Genomic DNA, 19,153 nt, shown 5'->3' on the forward strand with positions numbered 1-19,153 from the left:
TTTCAATGAGTTTTGGTATAAAGTTACATTTTAATGTTGAAACAGACATAGGTTTATCTATCTATCTATCTATCTATCTATCTATCTATCTATCTATCTATCTATATGTAAATGCAAAATTTGCATGACTTTAAAAAAATAAATTTTTATCATAGACAATTTCAAATATTTGCAAAAGCAGTAGGAATATCATAATGAAACTCCACGTAACCACCACTCAGCTTCAACGATGATCAGGCTGTAGCTAATGTACTTTTATCTGCACTCTTGCCTGCTCCCGTTCTGGATACTGCGAAGCAAATTCTAAATATATCAATTTATCTGTAAATATTTCAGTATGTATCTCTGAAGGAGAATTAAAAAAAAAAATAAAACCATAACGTTATCCCACCTAAAAATTAATACTAATTATTTAATTGCATCGAATATCTAGCCAATGTTCAAATTTTTCCTGTTTGTCTCATTATTTCTTTTATAATTAATTTGCTCAAATCAGGAGCAAAGAAGATACACGCATTGCATTTGGTGATGACTCTGAAGTTTTGTTAAACATATAGGTTTCCTTTTTTTTTTTCTTTCTGAACTTATAATTTATTTGTAGAGGAAATGGGTTATTTGCCCTGACGAGTTTGCCATTGGATCCCACGGTGATGTTAGCCATGTTCCCTAGGCCATATATTTCCTAGAAAGTGAAGTTAGATCTAGAGGCTGAATCAGATTTAGGTTTTTTTTTTGTTTTTTGTTTTTTTTTGGCAAGAATGCCTCAGATTGGTGTGATGTCCTTCCCTCAAGAGGCACGTAATGTCTACTTGTCCCTATTTTTTGTGACATTACCAGCCAGTGATGGTCATTGCTGAAATCGTTTAGTGCATTTTACCCTGTAAAAATGGTGAGCATATCCCATCATTCCTTCTACTACGACTTACTCATCCAGTTCCCAGTGGTAGGTGTTTGGGTTGTTTTTAGTCTTTGCTGTTGCCAATAGTGCTGCAATGCCTTATGTTTATGTTTTTATCATATTTCCGGAATTGATTTCTGAAAGCGAGAATTGTGTGTCAAAGGATACGTACATATGTCAGGCATTAGGTATCGCCAAATTCCTTTCCATAGAAGTTATAATACCTTACGTACCTATCAGCAGTGTATACAACTCCCTGTTTTCTTAGGCGAGAGCCTGGACAGCACGTTATGCTGTCAAACTTCTGAATTTGTCCAGACTGATAGGTGAGCCATTGGTTTCCAGCATAGTTTAAACATAAGTGCGGTAGCGAGTCTTTTCACATGTGAAACATTTGCTTTTCTTTTACTGTGACGTCCCATCTCACAGCTCTTGTTGCAGTGCATTTCCAAATAAGAAAAGATAAGTTGAAGATACACTTTTGAAGATAAACTATGTCTGCAAATGTCAACCGTGCCTGGATCATGACTTGAGTGGGTATATCATTCTCGTCTGGAAATTACTTACCTTCTGAATTTTGAACTTTCCAGCTTCTTGAGCTGCTGATTAGAAATCTAATGCCGCTCTGATTCTTGCACTTCGCTCCCCTCTTTGAGACGTTGGAATTTTCTCTGCAAGTTAGAGTTCTCCGCTTTTACAATGCTCAGTCTTAGTGTGAGATTATTTCATTCCTTGTTCTGGCCAGTTGGTATATCCTTTCCATCTGTAGAGTCATATCTTTTACCTCTGAGAAATTATATTGTATTATTTCTTTGACAATTTCTTCTCCTTTATTTTTTGTCTATTTGAACCACCTATTAGTTAGAGGTTGGACTTTCCAAACTGATTTGCCTATGCCTCTTATCTCCCCCGCCCTTTTTACATTTTATAGTTATTTTATTCTATATTCTGTGAATTTTATTAAACTTCATCTTCTAGTACTTCTGCTGTGCATACCACATTTTCTCAAATCTCTTGAAAGATGCATAATTTGACTTAAGGTCTTACTAGTATTATTCCAGATTCAGCCCTCACGTTATGATCAATATGTGTTGAGTTTAGAGAGCATCTTCTTAGTTAAAAGGGAGATTCATAGGCGTTTGGTATAGGTGATAAAAACTGTTATGCCCTGATTGAGACCTTCCTCTGCTTGTATCCAGAAAAATAGGAAAAAAAAACAAAAAAACAAAACTAAGAGAGAAACAAAAGAGTGCCTCAAAAGGAAGTGAGGGGCTGACTTAAGAACTTTATACTGGAAATATATTATTTCCTTACATGATATTATTATCCTCCAGAGCTAGCCTTTTTGAAAGCATATATTTTGAGAAATACAAGGCAGCATCAAATGTATAAAGTTATATTTCAACAATTTGGTGCAGCTATGTGACCGCTATACTTAGGGTTCAGAGACTACAGTTCTGGACTGAAATCTATGTATCTGTCAGGAATCTTGGAAGTAAATGACAGAAATCCAATTTTAACTTGCTTAAACACCAGTGGGGATTATGGGAACGTGCAGTGAGGGGTGCTAACAAACAGGAAACAGGGCAGTGGAAACTGGGGTGCTGCGGTTTCTCTCAATCTCACATCGTGCTTCTGAGAATCATTACCTGCCAGGCTGTTCCACACAGTTGAAGACATGACTGATGACAGCTCTGGGATCACGATTCAAGAGGCGAGGGTGAGCAGAGAACACCCCCTCCGAGCTTTGGCATTAAAAAGTTCCAGAGATGGAATTGTACTGGCTAATTCTGGTACCTGCTCCTAGAACCTAGAGATGGGGCCAGGAAGGTGATGGCTAAGACTGATCAGAACTAGGACATAGCCTACCTCTGGGATGGGATGGGAGTGGTGAACACCTTGGAGATGGGAAGCACCCCCGACCCACAGCCACACTGCTGGAGCGGGGCAGAAAGGTGGAGTACTTTTCCCAAGAAGAGGGAAAGGGTGCTAGACATACAACAGCCCAGATGTCCGCTAATCTGTGCTGCTAACTAGATCCATGACTTCTGAACCACACCGGATCTCAGCTTTCCTATTTATAGAGTGAGGATTAAGCATCCCTGTCCCAGCTCAAATATATTATGATTTTTTTTTCCCTGAAAATCACATGTTCTTCTCATTCTTTTTTAACTTGCAGGAGAATTAGATATCTCTGTTAAAGACCGGAAAATCGTGATTCCACACATTTACTAGGAGAGGGAAACAGAACTATTTAAAGAATATCCTGCCTCCGAGGATTTTTAAAAAGATGAAGCATATTCCTGTAGTCATTGTTACACCCCTAGAACACAGATATAAATATCTTACCGTACTTTTCCCACAGCACATTTTCTCCCCCTAAGAAAGGCTCTGATTATGGCAGAAGGTCCCTTGGGGCTCAGTGTGCAGCATGGCATTCTCTTGGTGCCAGCTGGTCAGGAAGGCGGCTGCGGGTGCCATTTGGCTCCCAGACATATCTCTACCAGTAAGAGGTGGACCAAATGGTCCTCAAATGCAGCTGCAGCCAACTCTCTAACTACTAAAGGGAACAGACGACTGACTTCCAGAGACCTATAATCACAATTCATTGTCATTCTTATGGGTAACTGTAAAGAAGTGCAGGCAATTAAAATCTAGTCCATGATTGTAATCAGTAGCCATTAATTTCCTATGTTCCCCAAATTGCTAGAGCACTTTTAAAAAGCCATAAATTCTTCCAGCAAAATTATCAAGGTCTCGTTTTTTTCTTCTCCCCCTTTTTTTCTGTTCCTTCTCTCCCCTGGTTGCAGTTTGTCCTCCTCCCTCTCCCTCTCCGTCCCTCCCCTAGTGCTAGCCACTGATATTAAATCAGACTAGCATTTGGTGTTTATTTACACCAAGGCTTTTAAACCCAGCCAGAAATGAGGGTTCAATCAGGTAGTCCAAGTAACAGGTATGTTGGCCAAGAAGGATTGAAGGATGAAATCAAAATGGAACTCTATTTTGAATTTTGCTTCCTACCGTGTCCTTAGAACCTATCTGGTAGCCCTGGATGAAGACAGGGGCAGTCTCTGCATGGGGTTCCTCTGTTTGCCCCTCCAGATCCGCTCTCCATCCTGACTCACGTCCATCACATCGATATGCTCTGTGCCCTCTGGACTGCAGCTGGATTTGGACAACGGGGAGCTCCAGAAAGAAACTGAAGGGAGGGATGAGAACAAGGTCCGGGAATTTAATCTCCTGCCTCCCTCCCTGTGAGGTCACCTCATCTGGCGGTGTCCTTTGATGGAAGGGTGATCCACTCAAGGTGGTCTGTTCTTCACAACTCTTTTTCATTCTGGGTTCTTGTAACCTCTCCCTCTCCACATCCCTTTGGGACAAGGAAAGGGTGTTATCAGCTCCGATGCTGTTAACTTGGGTTCCTGCATTATCCCTCGAGGTTCTCTTTGTTATCTGATGTTTTGTAAAGAATTTCTCCTCATATTATCAGAATTTGAGTACCCTCTTAGGGAGAAGACGATTCCGCAGCCACTTTATTTACAAACAGAATACCAATGACAGAATGATAGTATCCAATCCATCATGTTGATCAATACTGCAGTCTTCACTCCAGGATAAGAACTGTCCTCCTGCCCCAGGTAGGACAGGTAGGTAGGCCCCTGCCTCTAGTGGGGGAAGGGTGTGTGGCTGGCTTTGTTTTCTCACTTCACCGGTTCCCTTCTATTTCCATTCCTAGGTTAAAATAGGGGACAAAGCAGTCAGAGTAGTTTTCATTTGAACTGGTTCTATTACAATCTGGTTTTGCACCCTCTGGCCTGGCATGGTCAGACTCAACTCTCTCTACTGCCCCTTAGAAATTCCGTGCACTCCCACTCCCAGCTGCACACCCACGACCCAGGAAGGTCTCCCCTGGGGCTGGCCGCTCCCCCAAGTCTTGGTTCTCCAGAGCCCCTTTCACACGTGGATGCTTGCTGCTAGAGAATCTTCATCCTTCCAGATTATCTTCTTAGGCAGAACTTAAGATTGTAGGTGACCTATCCACCAGAAAAGTTCGCATCTGATTGACAACTTACGTGGCTCACCTTTGTTGTGCCACTAAAACAGCTCAATAGCCAGCCTTTCCTGCTGGTCACTGTGTCCCCAAACACCTGGAAACCTGTAATTGGTTCCTTAAGACTGGGGGAGAAGCCATCAATGACTATGGAAGAGAGATGGGTTATCCAGATTGGGTTAAACCTCTGGGGACCCATTCCTAGAATTGGTGGTGATGGTAGTGGACGTGATGATGGCTTGATTCACTCTTATCCAAACCTCCTAGTTGTATAACTAAGAGGAAGAATGGGAATGGCTGTCCAGGTTGCCCAATAAAACCTCCCAGTCCAAGGTCATCTTACTCAAGCATCTCACTTTGTCCCCACATAAAATATGACTTTGTGGGTATCTAAATATTACATATTCATAATACTTGAACTATAGAGGAGTTTGTTTGCACTGCGGCTGACTTCTCTATTAGGCACAGTGCCTAGGGCCCATGGTATAATTTTAGGTCCCCATGAAAATATTTTAATTTCTTTTGAAATCAGAAGAAAAAATAAACTTTTAGGTCAAAGAAAATGATTTAACATATAATATTTATACATTAGTCTTTATAACAATACAATTGTAAAATGTAATAATAATAATAATTGTTATTATTATTAATGGAGGAATAGGCTCACCAAGGCAAAAGTGTATTGGTGAGAAACTGCTCAGGCATCTCAGCTTTGCATTTCTTCTTTACTGGGACAGACTACTAGAAAATTTAAGTGTTGCCAATGGGAACCCAAAGTCTGAGGCAAAGAGATCATCCCTTAAATTCCGAGATTACTACCCACTTACTTAAAGAACATATGTAGGTTTTACAAACCTTGTACCAGAGCGTTTTTGCTTGACAGCAGCAGTCCAGGGAGGTCAGGCTCGCCTGCACAAAAGCAGCAAAAGGAGGGAAGGCAATTCTGTGGGTGAAATAAAAACCTGAAATATCTGAAGCATTTTCCTCCAGTTGGAGGCTAATTAGCAAGGGCATGGTGAACTAAAGTATTTTCATGCATATTACATCTCTTGATCTTCATACCAACCCCGTTGCAGTACTGACCCACTTAATCTTTGAAGAATCAGACCTAGGGAAGGCAAATAGCCTTTCCAGTTTTCTACAGTGTTACAACCTTGGTTACTACCTTGTGGAAGGGTAGATCAACCCCAGGTTTCTGACTCCAAAGCCAGGGACACTAAAATTGGAAGTAAAATGTATGTAGTTTATCTGACCAAGCCAAGTGGGTAGTGACTCAGGGCACACCCAAAGGGTCGTTATGAGCAGACCCTGTCCTGGGGAGCACCTTTCTTTCCAGATATACTGCCAAGTTGCCCACAATGCACCTGGTCAGCTCCCCATCAGCCTTTCTCGCCATGATTTGTGGTTTTAAAGTCAGAGCCTGGCTTTCTGGGGCAGCTGAGGAAGTGTGTGCTTATCATACAGAAGGGATGCTTCGTGCAAGGGGCGAGTGGCTCCGGGATCCAGACAGCAGAGGCACTGCCATGCTTTCCTGCAACGGTGCTGCGGCACACACGTGCTTCTTCAGCCTTTTCCTTGCAGGGCTGGCTTCAATCTGGGGCCCTTTCCAGGGTCTCGTTCCAGCACAAAGGGAACGTGTGATGGGGTGGCTTCCCCCAATCCCCTGTTTTTTTCCACCTCAAGAAAATTTGGCAGACAAATTAGAGCCGTGCTATGAAACGTGGAGCTCCCAATATTGACAAAATCGGTATTACCTGGGAGCTTGTTAGAAAGGCAAATTCTTGAGCCCACCAACCCATTGAACCAGATCTGGGACGGTAGGTAGGGCCCAGCAATCTGTTTTAACCAGCTCCCAGGTGATTCTTAAGCACGCTAAAGTTTGAAGGGCCGTAACATCTCGGGGACAGACGAGGCCATAGAAAGCAGATGAGCCCCAACTCCTCTATCTCTGGGTGCTATTGGGGACGACACACTCGCTTTAGCAACCACAGTGAAGGTCTCGGTCAGCGGTTGGTAAGTCAGTCTGGGGCGCGTAACTCTATCAAAGACACTGCCTCTCCTACGTGAGTGGCTGCTCAAGTAAACGGTCACAACTCCAGCAACCTCAATTTTTAAACGACGAAACACCTGACGCAGGCGCAGCGAAGGTCTAGCTCAGCCCGACAGCGAGCATGCGCACTAGCGGCCTGCTCGCCCGTCTCTCCTCCCTCAGGCCCCGCCCCTAATGCCGCGGCCCCTTCTTGGCCTCCGTCGTCTCGCCACGCCCCACGCATGCGCGGAGGCGTTTTTTCTCCCGTGGTGCTTCGCGGCGCGGGCGATTTGTAGGTAATGGCGGGTGTTTGGTCGCGGGATAGTTGCAAAGAATGCTCCTCCACCTGCTGCGCATGTGGCAGCTGTGCGAGCGGCGACAAGGGCACGTGGAGCGATCCCTCGCTATTAAACAAGCGACTCTCGGAAGATTCAAGCCGCCACACGCTGCAGCAGAAGTGGACGAACATGTGGAACTCTTTGAGCGGGGACGCGTCTGTGGCCTGCGCAGAAAGGACGCAGCGCCAGGAGGCTGCGGAGCCCGCGGAGGAGGAAGACAGACCGCTGGTTTTTTTGTGCTCCAGATGCCGACGACCACTGGGTGACTCATTGAGCTGGGTGACCAGTCAAGAGGACACCAACTGTATCCTGCTGCGCTGTCAGTTGAGGGGTTGAGAGTGGGGTGGGACTTAGGGGGCTGCCTCCTTCCAGCTGTGCCGCACCTGGGCGGCCCTGGAGTATGCGGGGTGGGGTAGGTGCTTTGGGGCTACCCAGGGTCTTTACAAGCAGAAAAATCTAAGAGGTTGCGCTGTCTCAGGAAAATAGCAGGAGAAAGAGGGTCACCCCTGCACTTTGGGCTCACGAGTGGCAGGTCCTTTTCTGGGGTCCCCCATCTATTGCTCAGTAGCGATTAAATCAGCAGAGTTGTGAGCATTATTCGGTAAAAAAATGATCAACTGAATTGTAAGCATTTGGGATATAGCCACTCTTTATTACTCCCTACAGAAATCAGTGGGCCGTTAAATGGTAAATAATATTGCAAATTGCTTATTTAGGAAATTAAGCTATTCAGTTACCCGCTCCCTGCAAGGGGTGTCAGGATTGATTTCTCACTTATTAGTTGTATCAGCAGCAGCCTTTACAATCTGAAGTGTTTCGACCGTAGAAAAGACAGAACACAATGCTATCAAAATTTTTTTAAAAATTTTTTTAAAAAGGAAACCAATAACCCCATCAAAATTGGAGAGGAAGGCAGGAGTTCTAGCTTTTAATCTCTGCCCTACCAGTAGTTTGTATGCTCCCCTCCCCCTTCCCTTGTTTTGTTGCTTTCATAGTATTTAGGGGAATGGTTCACATGTTTTTTCTGAATTGGTGTAAAAATAAAAATGGCTATTCTTTTTGGGCTTGTGGTTTTCAAGTTGAAGTTTATGCCCTTTTTGAATTCTATAAATATTTTGGTGACAAATTCACCACCAGTTTATTACATTCATGAAATGGTTTCCTTCCTGGAATAAAATACTGGGAAGAAAGGAAGCACCAGTGTACACCAGTTACCTGAAACTTTTTGGTACCTGCTGTTTTCCGTAAGGATGCATCAGTTCATTAGCATTAGCTGGGTCCCTTTCAGTTGTTAAACATGAGCCTAAGAATATGCATTTCCCATAGTAATAATTCATTGTGATTACCCTTTTGACCTATTGTAATCAAATAGTGCAGAAGGGTGTAAAAGTAAAAAAAGATTTATCCCCTTGACCCTGATACTGTCATAGCCTCCAAGTTAACATGCCTTATTCTCATTCATACGTCAGATATGCTCCATGTGTGTATGAGCATATTTAAATATGTAAAATTTAAAAAAGCTCTTGAGATTATATTATTTATACTGTTAAGCATCCCTACTTTTTCTATTCCACACATTCTGAATATTTTTCCATATTGATGTATATAGAAATACTTCACGATTTTACCAGATACTTATTATACCCTTGCTGACAGGTAATATAGTGTGGTGATAACCCCCTCTACTACTTGGGTTTGAATCCTGCCTTGCCACTTACTAGCTATGTCTCTTTGGGCAAGCTATTTAGCCTCTCTGTGCCTCATTTCCTACTCTGTAAAATGGGGATTTTACAAATTGACTTAACACCCCTCCTCCAATGAAAGATTTAAAAAATGAACTCTTGGATTAATTTCCATTCCCTCCTGCTCCAGTTTGAGTTAATTGAATTATTTTTGTCAAGATTTTTAACACCTACATACTATTCTGTAGCCATAGTATGATCATTTAGCTTTAATATAACATTTATGTGAACTGATTTCTCAGCTCCAGGACTCTTAATAACATAAGAAAGCTTATTAATAGCTTTCTCATTCCTCAGCTGTTTATTTGATTAATTGTCATCAGTGATCTCCCCATCCTCAAAACATCAAGTTTGAGTGCTTGAAAATATCTTTCTCTTGTCTTTATACATAATGGCAGCTTGGTTGTATGTACAATTCTGGGATCATGCTCTTTGCTTTTTCCAGGCACAGGGAGCAGCTAGTGCAGAAGAGTAGAATAAAGATAGGACTTAGAAGGATAGGGCCTGAAAATTCAGGGCCTTGTAGGCTGTTCTATGATGGGAATCTGTTCTAGTGAGTGAGGCATTTAAGCAGGGGTGTGATATGACCCAGATTTTAATGTGGAGGAAGCATCGAAGGGAAGAATAAGCACGGAAGTGGGAGGTCAGTCAGGAGCTAGTGCAGTAGTCCAGGCAGGAGGAGGTGGCGGTGGTTTGGGGGCTAGAGTGAGAGTTGTGAGGTAGAACTGACAGGACTAATTAGCGTAGTGGGTATGGGAGAGTGGGATGAAGAGATGAAGAATCAAGGAAGACACCCTGGTTTCTAATCTGAGCAAATGGATCGGTGGAGGTGGAATTTACCGAATTAAGGTAGACTGTAGGAGGAGGTGAAATCAAGAGTCTGTGTTGGCCGTTTTAGGTCTGATGTCCCTTCTTCACTTCCCTCCAGCTCCCATCCCCTGCTTTAGTGTATCCTGGACCTGGATCCTCTAGGAATGTTTCTTCTGGGGTTCAGCTGTGACACCTGGCCAAATTGTGGTCTAAAAGATTTTGGCTGGCTTCCTGAGACGCTCTCAATTACTTCTAGAGAAATGGGTTCTGCATTTGAGATCTGGAAATGTGTGCATTAGCTTTTAGCATCTTCCTTGGTTTTGATCACAATTTTACTGTACCTGGCAGGTATTCATGGTAGTGTGTGAGTTGAGTTTTACTGTCAGTTGAATTTTCTAACTTGATTAATTTGTTAATTTCAATGGTTTTTCTGGGGGAGGGAAGGAAATAACTCTTATTCTGCCATCCTTTTCCAGAAGATCCCTCTACAGTTAGTTTTAAACCACCCTTTGTGTATGTGTGACTTTGGGCTCTTATTTTTAATGGCCTCTGGGTTCTAAGATAAAAGTTGAATTAGAAGTTCTCTAAATGTCTGCATGTCTATTATAACAAACCACATTAATACATTATTATTCTTTCTAGGTGTTTCCTGTAATGTTTCTGTGGATAAGGAACAGATACTATCCAAACGTGAAAATGAAAATGGTTGGTGAGTAAGGCTATATCTATGTAAATATGTATGTTAGAGAAAATGTTTATTTTTCAAATAAAAATCTTTGAAAAGATTATTACCAGTAAGATTGCTTGGCATAAAACTTTTTTCATGGTAATCAGTATAAAATCTTTAGTCATTCTAATATATCAGTTCTTGGATGATGGTGGTCTCCTTTAGATATGGAGTTGGAAGATTCCGAAGGCAAATTCTGACACTCACTTTTTGGGTGTTTGGGCTTGGTGCTGAAGAAAACCTAAATTAAAAATAGAAAAAGAAAATATCTTAAAATCTCAGAGTCAAAGGGTGCCTTAGACCAGGGCTACACCTTTTTCACATCATGGCACCCATAGAAAATGCTGGTATCACAAGTACACACATATACACACACATATGGCCTATCGAGGTAAATAGACGAGGCTGCACATGGCCAGAGACAACACGGGGGCTCCAGCAATCCCAGGCCCTGTGCTGCCACTCCAAGGGTTGAAGGGATCAATGTCTTGGCGTACCTGCCACCCATCTGTTATAAGTGGCATCCTTAGCAAACTGGGAACTTAGCTAAGGGCATAAGACTAATTAGTAGTAAGAGCCAGGAGGATCCTTGTCTCTCCTCGCTTTGGAAGTAGAGAACTTCCGAAATCTAGTCATTTTGATACTTTCACCGTTTTTGCCATATCTGTGTACCAGCTGTGCTATCATGTACTTAATATTTTTCTTTAAATTGACTCAGAATTTCTGTATTACTGCCATAAACGTAACATTTGCTATAAATGATAGCAAATCAGAAAGTAACTGAAAGCAATTACAGTGAAAACAAATGTTATAAAATTCTAGCTGAGAAACTATTGCCTGGCCGGTTCTGAGCCTGAGATCTGTTCTCTCAGTGTTAAAAGATTTGCGACTGTGAGATTCGTGTTAAAGACAGTCTAGCACCAAACTGAGACTTCTTTTCATGATCAGGAATGGTAGAGAATTGAAAAGGGAGTTGACTCTCTTACTCTTTGAGCCAGTATTTAGACCTGTTTACTTGTACGACCTGAACCCATCATTTATGCCACCTTACATTGTCTTGAATTTCACGAGGGTCACATGTTCCAATCCACACTTCTGGAAATACCATATTGCTTTTTGATGCTTGTGAATATCGACAAGGCCTCTCTTACCGAATACCTGCCTGAGTCATTCTGCAGATGGCTGACGAGCACTGGTGGGTTTTAGAAATACGTCGTAAAGGAAGCAGTGCTGTTTCCTCTCTTCATTCTGACTCTGTCATTTGTTAAGTCTCTTATAAGCTAACTCATTACTTGTTTGAAATCACCTTATGATTTCTGGCACTGCTTTCTCAGTATTGTTCAATGACAAGGGTGAATGGTCAATTCCTTGCCAGCTGTGAAAGCAGGAAGATGCAGTAACAGTAGCCACCATCTCTTCATTGCTCCTCAAGAAGTGTGCTTGGGTTTTTGTGTATTCTTAAGTGTTAGTTAGTTTGATAAATCAGGATAAAACACTTATCCACCGATCAGTGAAGTTTTGCTTTTTGTGTTTATCTAAGTACCTTTCTTGTCTTTTGACACCTGAATTAGATGTTAGTTCAGTCTTGATAATTCTGTGTGGCAGCCTTGTAATGATCATGAGGTTTGATATGTAGCAGGGAGATTTGCCTGTTCGCTGTCAGTGGTGTAGGTAGGGTTTCTCGTAGAAAACCGTAAAGCAGCTTATAAAAGCTTATAGAGGCTTCATATATGGTCGGTAGCATATTATCTAGGTAATTCTATCACCAGGGAGAAGTCGTAATTTATCCATTTTGTTCTTTGTTCCAGACGTTGCTGTCTCTCGGTGTCTGTAGATGAATAGTAATGCAATCTGTAACAGATTATTTGAGTCATGGTTGACTCCATTTTTCTTGATAGCAGGAATAGCTATTTTAGTTATTGCAAGTGGCTCACATACCAATAGGAATTACAGTACTTTCGAAATAATAGTTATCTTTTGTACTCTATATTACACTATCGCGATCATTACTAGATTTATATCAACAGTTATACTCAACTTGCTATATGTTGGGACTATGTTTTTAGTGTAGATATTTATAGAATGGTAAATTTCAATGGGTCAGTTTGATAAGGCATTTGGGAGACAGTGGATTCTAGGTTTTAAAGAAGACACGAATTGACATTAGGGGTGGGGGATATATATTCAAATACGAAGAGCCTGAATTGGGAGGTAATGGGAACAAAGGAACAATTTTTTGGAGAAATAATGATAAATTATTAAGTAAAATATTTGTGAGTTACCAATGTCAGACACATCTGTAGTTGATAGAAGAGTGTTAGCGTCAAAATATAATTTTTTTTTAAAAAGGCAACATGTCAAAGATTTATATAACTCATTGGCGGGGGAACCAGAACACAGCAAAGCTTGTTGTGGAGGACACTTCCTGTGGAACAAATAGAGTTAATGTCCTACAGGGCAGTGAAACCTCAACCTTCGGGGTTATTTTTTCTACCAGCAGAAAACATTTGCATCTGTACCAGGCTAAAATTATTTGTAATTTACTGATCTTCTTTCTAGAGAGTCTGGACACTAATCATTAGTAAGTAGTAAACAAACAATGATACCTCCACGAGAGCAAACTGTGGTGCATGGGCTGGGTACCTGTTTTGGTAAATACATTTTATTAGAACACAGACAACATTTATTTAGTTACGTATCATCTGTTGCTGCTTCTGTGCTACAGTGGTAAAGGCAAATAGTTGCAACGGGTACCATATGGCTTGCAATCCTAAAATATTTGTTCTCTGGACCATTAAAGAAAATTGGCCTACCTCACCCTAGCATGGTAATGATCCTTAGTGGGCTTGTTGAATAATATGGCATTAAAAGGGCAGGTAGAATTCGTTTATTTACAAATTTTTGATGATTTTTCTTAATACCAGATTGAGGCATTCATATTTATGAAAACACCACCTTAATATCCTCTATTCTTGTCACTTTTGTATGTGCCCCCTGTCACTAGGTGCTTAAGGCAATGTGGCCTGGAGGCAACTCTACATTCCTAATATAAACATCTTATTATTTTTTTCCTTCTTTATACATATGGCTTAGTAGAGTCAAAATAACATACTCTAGCAATTTATACATACGTTTAAGTGCTTATGGATTTTAACAATGGGACTTGTAACAAGTTGCTACTTTGTTTACTAAAGCAGTGGCATTTCTTTATCACAGCGTTTTGGAGACTTTGTACTGCACAGGATGCTCACTCAATCTTGGCTACAGATATAGATGCACACCCAATAATCTAGATTACAAGAGGGACTTGTTTTGCCTCAGTGTTGAAGCCATTGAAAGGTAAGTTTGATATATAAACAGATACCTTGTAACAGAATCCTCTTTTGTAGAGAATTAGGTATGAAAACATCAGAAGTAAATCAACACTTTGATTAAAATATATTTTCAAGTAATAATTTCTGACAGCAAAGCCAGTGATTTTTTTTTTTTTTGACCTGATTATTTGGCATTGGAAAAGTCAGACATTCTAAATTGTAAGGAGAAAAGAAAATACTGTGAGAACATTTTTCATTGTAAAAATATGTTCAATAGTTCTTAAAAATAAAATTTAGTTTAATAGGATTTTTTTAAAGCAATTGTGTGGGTCAGTACATTTTGTTCATTTTATTTTTGCCCTGTTAGCTTCCTAGAATGTTCTGAAGAAATAGGAGTTTCAAAATTGGTTAGGAAAGAAGTCCCTTTGGTATTCTGGAAGAGCAGAAATACTAAGTCCAACTATTTCTGTTTCCTTGAATTTGGTAAATTGTCTTCTGCTTTTTTGAGAGATGTAAGAAAGTGCTTTCTTTCTCTCTCTCAGATTTCTAAAGAGTGTTAGGAAGCAAGGTGAATTCGGATCTGACGACAGACATAACTTAAAGGATTTTAGATATCCTAATGACCTTCCAATTCATTAGCCTTTTGTTATAGGAAACAAAATTAAATAAATCAATTGACCCCAATGTATTTTCACTTATCCTGGAAAAGAAGTAACCCGTAAGACTTTAAAGATGCCCAAGTAACCTTACATATCAGGACAGAGGAACAATTTATGAAGAAAAGAAAGTGCCTACACTTTGATTACTCGAGGTATTTTGCCACTCCTGTTAAATTTCTTAGATTTTTTCCTCTTTAACAAATTTCAAACTATTCTTTTTGTTATAATTTCTTATATAATTATTCTTTGCTAATTGCAGTTTTGCTACCTTCTTTGAAACTGGACAGGTTTAGATCAAAATTTTAAAATCTGCAAACTTTTTACAGCTCTTACACGAAAGAATAATATGAGTACGGTTCATGGCTGTAAGGCATGTGCGTCTGTCTGGAGAGAGATCAGATCTGTTTTGTTTTCATACACGAATAGAAGACCCGGCCGATAGAGATGCTCCCTTAATCTCCTTGAGAATTTACAAAGATTTATGAAAATTAAGTGAGGGAGAGAGCAACTATAATAGACATGAAATCTCAATCTAGTAGGGTTGGTACAAAACTTTAAAAGGGATGCATATCTCTATAAAAGAAAATGAGTGGAAGATTTTGCTATACAGGATCACAGCATTGAAGCTATTTTTTCCTGAACAGTTGAATTTAGGGTAAAGTTACCTCTTGGGGCAGAATTTTAATGGAAGGAACTCGGTTTGTTTTACAAGTGGATGCCCTCTGTAATGTTTCTTTACAATTTTATAAATTACTCAGTGCCATTTAATTTTTCCACCTCATCTCACTTGTTTTCTAAATACATTGTAAATTGCCTTCTGCAGTTTTGCCTCCCATGCTATTTTTTAGATATATAATCAGCTGGGTTTCTAAGGCAAGACTTCTTATTTGATAAAAGAAGTGATATAGTGAAGTTGCTGCATGTAATAAATGACTTCTAATAAGTAAATGCAACTGCATCAAGTTTTCTTTTGAGATACACTAGCACCTCCTTCCTTCCTTTTAGATTTTATTTGGTTACCAATGCTGGGCCTGTTTTCCTTCTGTTGCCGGACCAATCTTTCTGCTATTCCATATTTTCTAAACCACAGCATCTCATAACCCCAGAGAGTGGAGCAAAACATGACTGGGAGGATGACTGTTGAAATTGACCAAATTTGGGTAATCAGGAGTTGACTCCACAAATTATTATTTACTAAGAGTCCAATTTTAAAGTACACATGTTCCTGAAAGGTTATATAAAACAAAAAAGTGACTTCTTTAGGATCTTTTTTTAAACTTTAAAATAGAATTTTGAACTATGAGTGTTAATATTTTGCCACCCAACTTACTAAAGAGTAAGTTTATTCCCAATAATAAAATACTTACATTATTGGGAAACATGTAAGAATATCTGGACAAAGTCATTATGGAGAAAAACATGATTTTATGTAGTACACCTTCCTGTGTAGGTTGCTCTTAACACGAATAGTTTTATGTGTCTACTTGGTACTAATATATAGTGTAATGTACTTAAGAGTTTTAATATTATTAACAAATTTAATATTTTCTCACTTTTCATATTTTAACTTTGTACTATGCTGTATTTCAGTTATGTTTTAGGGTCCTCTGAAAAGCAGATTGTGTCAGAAGATAAAGAGGTTTTTAATCTTGAAAGCAGAATTGAAATAGAAAATTCTCTAAAGCAGGTAATTTTGTTCTGCACATTTTATATCTTTGAAGAACTTCCTGTCAATGAACAAATGCTCATAATGGCATCTGTTCTGATCTTGGCACTTTCACAGTAAGAAAGTACTTGTTTTATATTAGTTGTTAGGAAAGTTGATTTTTTGGGAACCAAATTACAAATTAAGGTAAAGCTTAATCTAAAAAATAATAATGAAGCCATTTCATGCCAAAATCAAAGTAATATATATTCTAAAGTATTAAACTAGTAGAAATATATTTTTGAATCAAATCAGTATTTCATTTGATTCAGTTCTCAGGTATAAGCAGCCTTACTTCCAAATGTTAACATCTCATGGCCAGACAAGCAAGATAGTGATGAATGAATAAAAGCTATAGATTAGAGGTTGAGAACTAGTTAATAGACTTATGTCTTAATACATAAAATTTAGTTTAAATTCATTAAATAAACACTATGCGGAATGCATAACATTCAGAAATTAATGATGTGTATTTTAATCATATTCAACCATGTATGATTTTAATCACAATATGTCTTTTTTTTTATAATATATTCTTTTTAATTCAATAGATGGAAGATGTTTTGAAAGCATTGCAAACGAAGCTGTGGGAGGTTGAATCAAAACTGTCCTTGACCAGTTGCAAAAGCTGAAACCTGTTCCAGGTCCATGTGGATTCCTCCGCCGATAGATAATGTTTTTGTATGTACCAATTCTTGTTATAATTTACTTCACCTAGAACCGAGGGAGTTCTGAATGGCTGTGTACAGTGTTTTTGCTTGTACTGTTCAAATGAGAGTAATTGTAGAATGACTTTTATGGCTGTATTTGGTGGTAAAGAGATGAGTGTTTGAATTTTTCTTTTTAATTTTAAAGCCACCTTAAGATACTTGCTGGAAATAGAATTTAGGAGTTTTTATTCTGATGAGAAACTGCCATGATTTTCTGAACTATTTCCTCCTTTGTATCAAATTCATTATTCTTCATTTCCTATTTTTTAAAGCTTTATTTCACCTTCGATACTTGGAGTAATATGTAATATCGAATGGTGAGAAAATCTTAGCAGTTTTTCCACACACTGTATTGAATCTTCTCTGAAACTAATGCATATATCTCTGGAGAAATGGGTCAGTTGAACTATCTGTCAAAACTATTTGAAAACTTGCACAAGAGCAGAATAGCTTGTATTCTAAAAGTAGAATTCCCATTGATCTTGTTTATTTTCTACCGTATACCCCCCCAAATCTGGAAGAATATTTACCAAAGAGAGTAGTAGTTATCTCTAGGAGTGGGATTCTGGGAAGATTTTCAGTTTTCCAGTTTTCTATAATGTAAGACTTACAGTAAGTACATGTTATTTTTATAATCAGGAAGAGAATGAAGATTAAAACAAAGTGCTTTATGATTGATTTTTATGAAACGGAATTGTGGTATTTAACGGAGCTCAGAAATCTTGTGCCAGAATTCCACACACTTGCTGGATGTGGCACTCACTGTACCAGGCCTGCTCAGGAACATAAAGGTAACCCCAAGTTCCCCAGACCCCTTTCTGTTTTGAGGTACAGATGAAGCTACCTAACAGTATTCAGTATGTATGAATAACTCAATTTTCACTCCGAAGTTCCCTAATTATTTCAGAGAATATTTAAAGTTATCATAACAAAAACTCCTACGTCAAATTGACTTGATCATTCACAATTATTAAACTCTTTTTGATTGATTGTCAGCAGCCTCCAATAATTTGAAGGTAGCGAGCCCTCTAGGTTCCTTCTCTCACAAACTTGGTAGAATATGGTAGAGTGAAAACAAATATCAGCACCTGCCGTACAGTCATCCTACCTCAGTAAGCTTGGCGAGGTCCCAAGAGTCTGTCTTCTTAGGTGCTTCGGTGGCACCTTGTGTGAGAGAATATTTTAACAGCAAGAGTCAGCTAACTTTCTGGTCGGAGCAGAATCCTCCAGCAGTCAATTTCAGGGCCATTCAGAGAGGTAGGCAATTGCTTCCCTAATTCCTTTTACCCCATTCATACAGGGGCAGGATTTCTAACCAATCCACACATCTTGAAAACTACTTCTTTCACCAATGAAAAGTAATTTCTTATATCCGCAGTGCTAACTTAGGCTCTGTCGTGGGTCAAGAGAGAAGCAGCTCAAGTGCCTTTGTAGCTACCTGTGGTGTGGGCCTTTGATGACCTTTCCGTGCAAACTCGCCGTCTCTGGCTTTATAACTAGGGTCCTTCAGGTGAAGTTAACAGCAGCTTGTGGGGTGCAGATATAAAGCTCACACTCATTTGATTGAAGGTGTATCTGTGTGCATTTGTATCACACTGAAACATCTAAAAGCAAATCCCAGGAAACATCGTGTCTACATCTTTGGCTTCTTCCTGTGATGTCACTGAAAGGGTGGCCTTGTCATCACTGGGAGAGAGATCCCCGAGGCTTCCACACTGCGCACCTCAAGGCGTCTAGGTGGGACCGCTCTGTCTTCCCCGTGCGCTGCACTGACACTTACTTGCAGGAGGGAGCCTTTCCCCACGCTAGACCAACCTCTCCAGGGCCGCCTGTTTCTCTGAGGCCTAGCAGCCTTGCTTTTCTGGCTTGCGTGAGGTCTCATCGGAACGCTGTTTTTTAAAATTTGTCTTGTATATCTACATATTAAAAACTACAACTTGAGGAATGAGCTCTTCTTTCTATTTCTTCTAAGTGAATAATGCAATGCACTGCACTGGTGCCCCTGTCACTGAGCCATTGTAAAGCACTTCCTGCGAGCAGCAGTCAGGGTGCTGAAGCAAGGGATGGACCTTCCAGCCCATGTGGTACAGGGCCCAGCAAAGAGGCTTCAGAGAGGATCTTCCCAAGAACTGTTCCTTCAGCCACCCTGTGAGGGGTGCGCTTTAGTTCT

General features: G+C 39.9%; 1 protein-coding gene across 2 annotated transcripts; it reads left to right on the forward strand.

Annotated features, from left to right (window-relative positions):
- The first annotated feature begins 7,234 nt into the window (after positions 1-7,234).
- On the forward strand, positions 7,235-18,924 carry MIS18A (MIS18 kinetochore protein A). Of its 2 annotated transcripts, XM_011373844.2 has the most exons (5): positions 7,235-7,635; positions 10,511-10,577; positions 13,812-13,934; positions 16,159-16,255; positions 16,825-18,924. In XM_011373844.2, the coding sequence occupies exons 1-5, from the start codon at positions 7,278-7,280 to the stop codon at positions 16,903-16,905; spliced, it is 726 nt and encodes a 241-aa protein (XP_011372146.1). In that variant the 5' UTR covers positions 7,235-7,277; the 3' UTR covers positions 16,906-18,924. The 2 variants fall into 2 exon arrangements, with proteins under 2 accessions (XP_011372146.1, XP_023375494.1); XM_023519726.1 differs by lacking the exons at positions 16,159-16,255; positions 16,825-18,924 and adding an exon at positions 14,452-14,756.
- The last annotated feature ends 229 nt before the right edge of the window (positions 18,925-19,153 follow it).

The sequence above is a fragment of the Pteropus vampyrus genome, unplaced genomic scaffold (genome assembly GCF_000151845.1).
Source record: "Pteropus vampyrus isolate Shadow unplaced genomic scaffold, Pvam_2.0 Scaffold233, whole genome shotgun sequence".
Lineage (NCBI taxonomy): Eukaryota > Metazoa > Chordata > Mammalia > Chiroptera > Pteropodidae > Pteropus > Pteropus vampyrus.